This window comes from Periophthalmus magnuspinnatus, chromosome 1 (genome assembly GCF_009829125.3).
Source record: "Periophthalmus magnuspinnatus isolate fPerMag1 chromosome 1, fPerMag1.2.pri, whole genome shotgun sequence".
Lineage (NCBI taxonomy): Eukaryota > Metazoa > Chordata > Actinopteri > Gobiiformes > Gobiidae > Periophthalmus > Periophthalmus magnuspinnatus.
The window spans coordinates 29,363,355-29,374,609 of NC_047126.1; the positions used below are offsets into that span (position 1 = coordinate 29,363,355).

General features: G+C 37.8%; 1 protein-coding gene across 1 annotated transcript in view; it reads left to right on the forward strand.

Annotated features, from left to right (window-relative positions):
* arhgap10 (Rho GTPase activating protein 10) overlaps nt 1-10,749 on the forward strand; it is a 95,977-nt gene extending 85,228 nt beyond the window's left edge. The window contains exons 21-23 of the mRNA XM_033968437.2: nt 18-101; nt 5,231-5,328; nt 8,878-10,749. Of these exons, the coding sequence (XP_033824328.1) occupies nt 18-101; nt 5,231-5,328; nt 8,878-8,966 (271 nt within the window). The 3' untranslated portion in view covers nt 8,967-10,749. The remainder of the gene's footprint in view (nt 1-17; nt 102-5,230; nt 5,329-8,877) is intronic.
* The last annotated feature ends 506 nt before the right edge of the window (nt 10,750-11,255 follow it).

The window sequence follows — 11,255 nt, forward strand, 5'->3', positions numbered from 1 at the left end:
TGTATTTGTGAACGCAGGATGTCGACAGCAGCCACTTCCTGGTCCTGTCCCACATCAGAGAGGTCCCCCGCAGCCCCGGACAAAGATCCGCCTGAGGAAAGGTAACTGGGGCTCTGCGCTTTGAAATGTCTGTCTGGACTCCTCCTGGTTTCACTGGATGGTGGGGGTGACATACTTCTGCTGTACTTTAATCCATTACCAGTCGAATGTTTGGACACTCTTTTTCCATTTATGTTTCCTCTGTATTTCCATGATTATGAATGCACACATATGGAATAAACTCAAAATAACTCGAAGCTTGTTTTAGGATTTATTTTGTTATAAAGAGCCACCCTTTTCTTTGATCACTGCTTTGCACTTTTGGTTTATCTTGACATCTTGACAAGAAACATCTGTGAAGTGGAAACCATTTCAGGAGACTTCATCATAAAGATCACTGAGAGAAGGCCAAGGGTTTGCAGTGCTGGCAACGAAGCAAAGGGTGGATACTTTGAGGATTTGAATATAAAATGTGAAATATATCTAGTTTTAGTAGTAACTTTTTGTTTGCTACATAATTCCATTGCATCTTATATTTGATGTCTTTCATATGCATATAAAATGTAGAAAGTAGTAAACATAAAGAAAACAGTGTGTCTAAACTTTTGCCTGGTATTGTGTGTGTGTACAAGGGAAGTCTTTTAAAAGTTAGTGTTACAGTTGTGTTAATTAAATTAGAGTTGAAGCTGAAAAATTAGAGCTTTAAAACACAAAGGTATTATTCTTAAATTAAAATTCAACGATGCTACCAACAGCAAAGCTGCGAACTAACAATAACATATTATCTTTATCATTTAGAGACTCAGATATGCAATAAATATTCAGTTTGTTCTTCAATATTTGTCATTTTTGCCTGCATTATTTTGCTAATAGTGTAAGAAAGAAATGCTGATGTTACCAGTGAATGAAGAGATTTAATTTTTGTATTTTTGTTTTGAGATGTAATTTTTGTTTTGATTACTTGGTTAAATTTTTTTAGAACATTAGATTAGATTATTATCTCAACATTTAATACGTCAAAAATGGGAGCCATCCATACAATGAAGCAAATAGAAAAATGTGACCATTTACCATTTACAATTGTAACTAGATACTCATTAGCAAGTATCAATACTAAAAAAAAATCACATAAACTGAATAAAATTGGACCGTTTTTTCTTGAGTTACTGTATGACCACATAGTATTATAAATAAATACTACTGTTGTCCTAAAAATGCCAATAGTGTCTAAAAAATTGCTTTTAAAATGACCATGTTGGTATCAAAATCAGTATTATTTAATTCCAGTCTGAAATGTAAGAAGTAACCACTGAAATTACCTTGCGACAAACAACAAGCGGTGTTGACTCATACGTGAATAGATTTGTTCTATATCTGAACATGAAAGTCCTCAAGCATACAGTCATTTCTCCACACACTTCATTAACTATTATTATTACCCATACTGCATCACTCCTCCTTACACACCACTTACACGCAACACAACAATACTTCTACGATCCTTCACTTTATTTTTGTGTCAAAGTTGTTGCCTTTCATTGATCACAAAATATCTTCGTTGCTTTAAAGTCTACTTGGAGTTTTGACTAATTCCCACATTACAAAGCCTTTGGCCGGGCGGTGTGCACATTATACGCTGTGTACGCTATGGCTCCGGCTAAATAATGAATCTACGCTAGTGCTTTCAGATGTCGCGCAGGCTAAAGCAAAAAGCCCTGTCAGTCTACGGAAACCCATTAATGCCTTTTTCATGTAGATACGGACCACCATTTTACCCAATAGAACGTATTCTCTCGCATTCAAAATTCAGCTACTTTGCTAAACATTGTATTGACAGCACCCTGACCACATTTTGAGCTTTTTCTATATCGTAGCCGTGGCACAGAGAGATTATGAAATATTTATCAGGGCTTGGTGTTTTGAAGGAGCTATTTCGACATGCTAATATAAGATAACGCACCGCAATGGCTAGCAAAACAAGCTTTCTAGTGGAGGAGTTGTTATGTCGACGCTAACGGATGTCGGCTTTTTGCTAACCTTTTGCAAAGCCGTGAATGCCGCCGCTGTGATGGGGCTCTTTTACATCAAACTGATTTTAAATGTGCTTTCTGAACTCCCGAATGCGCATTTGAAAGCAGGACCCGAAGCTCCTATTCTGGCTGTGTTTTCAGCATACAACCTGTTTTCCAGTCCCCCCGCTAGTTTTAATTATCTCACCATGGCTGGTTCTAAAATCGCACAAAAGCAAGCACAAATGTAGAGGAGAGAGTGTGATTGGGTGGTCTATGGGGTTGCTGTTTCCACACTAAGGGAGCAGGGCGGGAGTCAGACAAAGATCTAAACCAGGACTTAAAGGGCCTGGGTCCTCTTCAGAGCCATGTTTCAGGGTAAACTGTTAGCCTCGTACATGCCCCTGTTGACCCATGACAGATCAGGGTTGCAGCTAGCAGTGTTTTTAGTAATCTATCCCATATTAACTTCAACCAGTTGAGTAATCTTTCAGTGTTTTACCTTGCATAAACTATCCTTTAAACTGTATTACACTGTGTTCCAAATTGAACAAATCTCCCAATGATTTTTTCAAAAATAAAAACTTAAAATGCACTGTTCCAAATTATTATGCAACAGTTTCAAACCATGTTATTGTTGTAAAGACCTCAAAATGGCCATTTGTTTATTTTTCAATTAGAAGCATTAGCATATTACTTAAATCAAAAGCTATTTCAGTCAAAACATCTTTAACAGGTCAAGTTACATTTTAACATAGGACCTTTTATTTGAGAGGAGCTCTTTGCAGGATATCAGAATAGCCTCCCAGTGCTGCTGTTTGGATGTGAACTGCCTCCCGACCTCATAGATCTTTCACTTGAGGATGCTCCAAAGGTTCTCAATAGGGCTGAGGTCAGGGGAGGATGGGCCACACCATGAGTTTATCTTCTTTTATGCCCATAGCAGCCACTGATGCAGAGGTGTTCCTTGCAGCGTGAGATGGTGAATTGTTGCATGAAGATGATTTTGCTACAGAAAGCACGGTTCTTCTTTTTGTACCATGGAAGAATGTGCTCAGTCTGCTTGTAATCATTGGTTAAGGGTGTCCAAATAACTGCAAGCCTACACCTCCTACACCTTGATGTTTGCTGGACTCCAGAGGCATCCGCACCTTCAAATACCTGTTTGCCGCTTTGTAATGGGATTTTAGCAGCTGCTGTCTTAATCCGATGTATTTGTCTGGTAGAAACCTTCCTCATTGTGCCTTTATCTACACAGATCTGTGTATGCTCTGAATCAGCTACAAATCTCTTAACAGTATGATGATCACGCTGAAGTTTTCATGAAATATCTAAGGTTTCCTACCTTGTCCAAGGTATTCAACTATTTCACGCTTTTCAGCACTAGAGAGATCGTTTTTCTTTCCCATATTGCTTGAAAATGGTGGTCTGCTTAATAATGTGTAACGTCCTTCTTTATACACTTATCTCACACAGGCATTAACATTTCTCTCTTGTTTAAACACTCTCAAAGTTCAAACCTTCGCCTTTGTCGATGCGGGACGTTTCATCGACATTGTGGGTTTTGTCGGGGAGAAAACACTGAGTCACACTGTGATCCAACATTTATGTAAATTTGTCTGAACACATTGTGTACTGTACAGGAGACACGGCACGGAGGAGACTGATGGACAATGGTTTACAGTCCAACAGCCAATCAGGACGCACAACACAATGCACGTTCATACACTGTAAAAAAACATGCTAAAAATTCTGCAAAACAGCAAGACCGCGAAAGGTGAACCGCGATATAATGACAACTAAACAACAAAAAAATCCCTCCTGCCCGGAAAGGATTTTTCTCATCGAGTGCAGTGTAATCACAAACTGCCCGTGTTCAGCTGACAGAGCACTTACAGCTTTCACAAAGGTCCAGTTTTGTGGCAATTTTAACCTATTTTCAGATCATAAACTTTTCTTCAGCTCAAAATCCGTCTATTGTCTTAACAAACGTTTTTTATTTGTTACTTTCAGGTATGCTTTATGTCCACTATAGCTAAGCCCAAGCGCTGATTGGTTAGAGAGGTCACATGGTACGACATGAACGAGGATGTGAGCGATGTGAACGAGCCACAGGTTTAGAGCATGGTTCAGAAGCTCCTGGAAGCACAAACATTATTTATAATTTATCATTTATTTATTATTCCCTTGCCTCTGTCTCGGCCGCTCGCTCTCGTCGCACAGAGTCTCATGGGGAGTAGCTCAACTGCGCATGGTCGAGGGCTCTGCAGGACCAGATGTACCTAGCCGCTAAAGGCTAAAATAGCGTCATGCGTCATTGAGCACAGCCCATTGACTTAAATGGGCGGCCATGTTTAGGGCCCGGAGCTTGGTTATGGTTCACGGTTAAAACAAAGAGGGAGTTTCTGCTTGAAATAACACATTTTATTATTAATTGCACATCAGTTTGTCCCCAAAAACGGTAACATTCCAATTTGATAGACACCAGTTAATGTCCCTAGAATATTTCTTATGAGTTTATTTGTCAACAGACTGCACTGTAAAAAGGCCACATTAAATCTGAACTCCAGTTGCCATAGCAATGAATTAATTTAAATTTGATGTCAAATCACTGCCCTGTGCTCTGCAGGATTGAGGTGGGGTCATTTTGCAGCGCTAGCTCCATGTGACGTTCACTTAAGCCTCTGTGTCGTCCTCGTCCTGGTCTTTTATCTAAAATCACTTACTATAACTGAACACATTCTACAGATGTTGCCAAACATTAGGTCCTTTTTCTGTGGTCTTGGCTAAATGAGATCGCTGTGTCCTGTCTGCATTTAATTATACACTGTTTTTTTTTTTTTTGTTCGAGTGCCTGGAAGTGTGCTGTTAGCAGGCTAGTTTTTTTGTTTTGTTTTTTTAGCTTAACGGCAAAGTCCGCTCTGGTTTCTGAAAGTTGTCAAAAGTGCTTAGGATGCTCAGAATGCATTAGAAAAGGAATAACTACAGACTGCTGCAAACTGCTTAAAATGACCTTTTATTTTTCACATTTTTTAAAGGGTAAAAATCAGGTACGGTGCCTTTAAAAGCCGCTGTAGTCTTTACCCAGAGCAGTGTTACACATGTGTTTACCAGTCATCTCCAGCGCAGATTGAAGCATGCTGTAATCCTCCTTCCATTCACCGATTGCCTTCATTTTTCAGTGTCAGCAGCAGCAGCAGAAAAGCCATGGCAGTGTACCCGTGTGAGGCCGAGCACGAGTCGGAGCTCTCCTTCCAAGTTGGAGCTATATTCAACTCCGGTAAGTCTTATCACCAACCCCCAACCTGCCACCATATTGGATCTGGGGGGAGGCAAACCAAAAAGGGCCAATCTGATCTTCAGAGGAGACAGAGGTGCAGGTGGGATCGGGAGGAAGAGAAAAGGTTTAATCACTCACAGGAAATGAACATTTTGTTGGTGCTCTCTTCGATGGTGAGGTGAGACAGGACAATAAGTGTTTTGGTGCAGATTGAAGAAAGATCAGGCCTTTAAAGTTTCTGTGGCAATATAGATAGCTTTACACCATTTATTTTACACATAAGTGTCACAGTGTTTACTTAATGCAATAACTGGGACATTTTTATTTAAAAAAAAAATACAAAATACTCTTTTGACTGTTTCTTTCATAAAGTATGCATGAGAATTTTCTTGACATGACATTTTGGCCTTCACTAATATGATGAGAGCCAGCAGTAAGTGAAAGCTCTAACCTGGTGAGCAATACTGAAAAACTGCATCTTTAGACATGAACCAAAAAGCAGGTGACAGTAGAGAAGATGAAATAGTCAGGACCTTAAATGTATTGCTTAGTCTGGAATGTTCCACATTAAGACGTTAAAGCTTTTTTTCACCAAAACAGTTGTTTAACACCACCAAGCCAGTTTACAGGTCAGATCTGTGGACAGACAAACCCATTAAGTATGGAGAGCTGCAAACTCTTGTTTTCATACACATGCTTCTTGTAAATGTTATAAACCTGTGCTAATGATTACAAGCTGTTGAAAAAGCTTAAAGCATAAAATACTAGACTAACTTTTAAACAGACATTATGTATTCTGATAAATAATGAAAAATAAAACAAATAATTTCTTTCTGTCTTGATAAAAACCCAAGTACTTCAGTCCTAACTTGTCTCAAAATAGTTTGAGGCTTTGTGTGAGACAGCCATTGTTTTTAAAGTGCATCTGTGTCTTATTAACTAAATATCTCCAAAAATCGTTACGACCTTTGACCCTGGCACACTTTCACTCACTTTTGACTTACATGTGCTTGTGTTCATGATTTAGTCTACACTTTAGGCATCATTCTGTGCATAATAATTGTTCAAAAGGTCAGGAGGTCCAAGGAAATGTACTTTCTATGTCAATGTATACAGGAAAATCCAATATAGACTGTTGCATGTTTAACCTTCAAATTGTGCATGTTTTATCCAGAACTGTGTAATTTATGCTCTGCGTGATCTGTGTACATTTATGGAATGCTTTGGCGATAGCTAAACTTCATATTTTGGTATTTTAACATTCTATGCAAAAATGTATAGCTTCAAGGCTAATCCAATATCATAAGTGGTCAATAAAGTGTGGCACTGCATTTATGTAACCAAAAAGTCTCTATGTTTACCTCTGGAACCTGATTTGAATTTGAAACGATTTATATAATGGTTAAAAATATTATTACTCAACACAACATGATAAAACAGACTTTTAAAATCATCTGTGGGGGTGCAGATTTGTAATTTTAATTGATTTAAGGTACATTATGTAACTTTCTTGAAGTGGCACGTCACCTCCATGATTCCAGTCAAACAGGAATGTAAAACTATACATTGGAATATTCTCCATGGTGATGGATACGTTCCATGCCATACTGTGGAAGATTATAGCCAAAGGAACAACATTGCCATGGAAACAAACAGATGGAAGCCCTCCTCCAGGCCAAATAAGAGTCAAGTTTGCGGAGATGCAAGCCTGCTCACAGAAAGAATGCATGTTTTGTTGTTTTTACAGTACAATACAACAAATGCACAACGAAAATGAAAAAACATGCTTTATTTTAGTCTATTTTTTGTTTAAAAGTTACATACTGTGGCTAGTAACCTTTGCCTTAAAAGTATCCAAATAAATGTTGCAGTAAATTGTTTTCTAATGTTAGTATATGGATTTTAGCATTTTTTTAGATCTGGTTTGTTATTTCTCTTAGCTGTATTTCTTTTAATTATGCTAAATCTTCTATACTTCAGTAGCATTAACATCATTTCTAATATATTTTATCCCTGAATCACTGTTCGTCAGCCCCGACCAAATGAGTGTACAAATGTGACAAGTATTCAATGTGTTATTAATCTGTGGCCCTGGAAGTTAGCGGTGGCAGATGGCTCCTGAGACTGCGGCAGTGTTTAAACTTGGCTCACTTTGTTTACAAATCCCAAATTCAGGGAAAGATTTAGGATATACGCTCTGCCACAATACGACACATCTGTCAACAGTTTGTGAGGCATCCATTTCTCAGGAGACTGCGCAAAATGGGAAGTTAGCTCCAAAACTATGTGTATAACTACTGTATCCTCCGTAGACCTAGAGGTTCTCAAACTGCGGCGCGTGTGTTTTTAAAGGTGCACTGTGTAACTTTGGTGGGTGGTCTGTCAGCAGCTTGTCTCCATGGAGATGCTTTTGTTTTGTCTGGGATGTTTCGCAGTATAGCATGAAACGTATCTATCACCAATTAAGAGAGAGAGCGCAAGGCCAAGTTACAGGTCAGATCTGTGGAGAGGAAGCACGCCTATACTAAGAAGGTTTGAGAGTATTTTAATAAACGTTACACAGTGTGCATCTTTCTTTCTTTCTTTTTTTTTAAAGGGTTCATATTCCGTTTTTTTTTCTGATCTATGTTCTAATGTTGTTTCCTCATCAAAAACATACACGGAGTTGTGTTGTTGTTTTGTTTTTTGTTTTTTTTTCATATACACATGTTTAACACACAAACCCTGCAACCCTGAGAGCTCTTCTCTCATACAGAAAACACTCTGTTCCACCTTGTGATGTCATCATGTGGTAATACAGGAAGTGCTCCACTGTGTTTTTAAACTCCACACACTAGAATCATTTGGATGATTTCAGTTCTGTAATTGTTCATCTCTGCTGAACTACAGTTAGCTGTTAACTTGAAAACTGACACTTCATGACATCACAAGGTGGAACAGAGCATTTTGAGCTTTGGAGATGTAGACAGGCCATTACTCAAACATGTGAATGAAACAAAACACCACTCGGGTTATGTTTTTGATGAGGTAAAAACACTCATGGCTTAAAGCTCACAAGAATCCATTTTGTGTAATATAGGACCTTTCATAAACAAGGCCATGGTTTTGTGTATCTATGGGTTTCAGAATGATGAAAAATTATTTTTCAAAGGTTGGACACAAAAATGAATAAACTAAATCATATCTGAAGGAGTGTTACAAGAAACACAAATGTTCAAATCATTTCATATCGTCAACATAAAAATGTAGTCACTCACAGTGGGAAGAGGAACTAAAACTTTTACTCAAGTCAGAGTACTTCAATAAAAATATGACTCAAGCAGGAGTAAAAGTATGCTGCTAGAAAAGTACAATTTTTTTTAAAAAGGTACTTAAGTAAATGTATCTAAGTAGTACCCACGTCTGTTGATAGATAAATATTTAATAAAATAAACATATCATGGGTTAAGTTCTCGTGTATAATCCTGACTCCTCACACTTCCTCCTCGAGTCTGTCCTTCACTCACCTCATGTTTATTTGGTGACTCTTCTTTGCCTTGTCTTCTGCAGTGACCCTGTCCAGGGAGCCGGGCTGGCTGGAGGGCGAGCTGGAGGGCAAGAGGGGCCTCATACCAGAGAACTATGTGCAAATGCTGTAGCGCCACCTACCTACGGACACGAGGAACTGCGGCCAGATGCCAATACCAAAAGTGACAATGTTCTCTGCGAGGAAAAGCTAAACCAAGGACCTAGGATCATCATCGGACATATTGGTTATTTTATTAGATTTAAAGTTGTTTTAGTGCTTATAAACAGGTAGCCTCCAGGTAAGCACTTGTCCTTTAGAAAAAAATCTGTAGTCTGTTTTTTATTATAAGCAAGGCCTCACAAATGCAAATGGATTATGGAAGTGCTTTGACAATGATTTACACAGAATAGTCTTCAGCTGAACGCCCTGTGCCTTGTCCACCACAGCGATGTAATGTATGTACAGCTATACAAATGTATGAGGAATTTAATTATTTAAAATTTTTCTTTTAACAATATTCACTGGCATGTTACATTTCAGTTAATAATATGGCACTTGTGGAGGAGACACAGCTATTTATTTATTACGGCGATAACTGTACACAAATGAAAGGGTGAGGTTTGGGTTTGTAAGGTGTAATAACTGTATTTATGGGAGAATGGTCACATTTTTATATAACGCTTTTCCACCTTCACGGCACTCAGAGGGCTTTACATCAAGGAATCACTCACCCGTTCACACACATATTCACACACACGTTCACACACCGGTGTTCGCATATAATGGGGTGGGTTAAGTGTCTTGCCCAAGGACACAACAATATTCATCTGTTGGAGCTCTACCGAGGATGTTTTTGTCGAGAGCAGGTTTCGAACCGGCAACCTCACTGTCAGAGGATGAACGCTCTACCTGCTGAGCGACTGTGACCCGTTTAATAAATTATTTAAGAAAAAAGATGAAAGTACCCATCAGCTAAAATTTTTATAACGTATTGTATTTGTAATTTTTTTTTAGAATTTTAAATAATTACAAGTAGCTTTTTCATCACCACCGCCTTCATTAGCTTAATATTTACTTAATTCAATCCACATTTTTATTAGTCCCTATTCATATCTCTATCTCAGTTTACTTTTAATTACATTTAAAAAGCCCCTGTGTAACTTTTCCGGTTGAGGCTTCACTACCTGCTTGATTCCATGGAGACTACAGTTATTTTTATTGCTAAAATGAAAATGCGTGCCCCTCTAGATATATTTATTGCCATTCCAATCGAAGTAATAGCATCCGGCGCTTGACCCTCCACCAGAAAAATCCCATAGTGTTGCTTTAAATAACACCGGGATGGGTTGACGACTCCACAGTTGCCATATTGTTACGACGCTGTAATATAACCTGCTATTTGAATTTTAAATATGAGGCACATTGACGTTTTATGTTTTTATTTAATTGGCACATGAATGCATGGGTTTTGAATTGTAAAAACACTTTGTTTTTAGTGCACTCCAAAAAGGCATTTATGAACCAAACTTTATACCCGTCAGATCTTATAGCCTATTGCATGTCATCTTCTTTATCACAAAACGCATTATTTTAACCAGTCAATTAAACGTTTTACAATGCAGTATAATTTTAAGTACATTTACCAAGTATAGTTATTACCGTTAAGTTTTGGAGCTGTTTCTAGTTTTAGCATAAAGCCGCCATGTCACAGAGTGTAGCATAGCGCTGTTCACAAAGACAGTTTAATTTCTCTGAGAGCTTTTGGTTCAGCCGCTTGTTTGTTTGGAATTGTGGTTGCAATAATTTAAGACATTGATTTATAACGTTTGTAAAAGACCTTGACATCACCTTCATTTTTATACCTCTGGGTATTCTTTTGATTTATGTTAAACAAATAAAGTTTTTGTTCATTATTGCATTCTGTCTGATTGCGTACAGGCCAGTGTATTAAGAGATTAGCTTTGGGGTTTTTTTGTTTTTTTTATTTTTGTCGAGGTCAACGCTGTCAAAACGTTTTATTAATGATATGACTAGAAGATAATTTACACGTTTGTATCCAGAGTGAGAGTAATGTTACTTCAAAATAATACTCTTGTAGACTTAAGTAGTGGTCCAAGAAATTACTCAACTATTGAAGTAACAGAACTCTTACTTGACTAAAAGTTTTGGTTTCTCTTCTCAGTAACTCTGAGTAACTGTAAAAGTGACTTAAGCTTTATGTGACAATATGAAATGATTTGAACATTTGTGTTTCTTACACTGCTCCTTCAGATACAATATTGTTTTTTTCCTAATTTTTGTTTCTATCCTTTGAAAATACCAGATTTTTTTTTTGTTTTTGTCCTTCAAATTACATTAACTTTAAATGACAAATCATACTGTTAGTCTTAAAGTTACTCTCACTTTAGTAATTTCACGA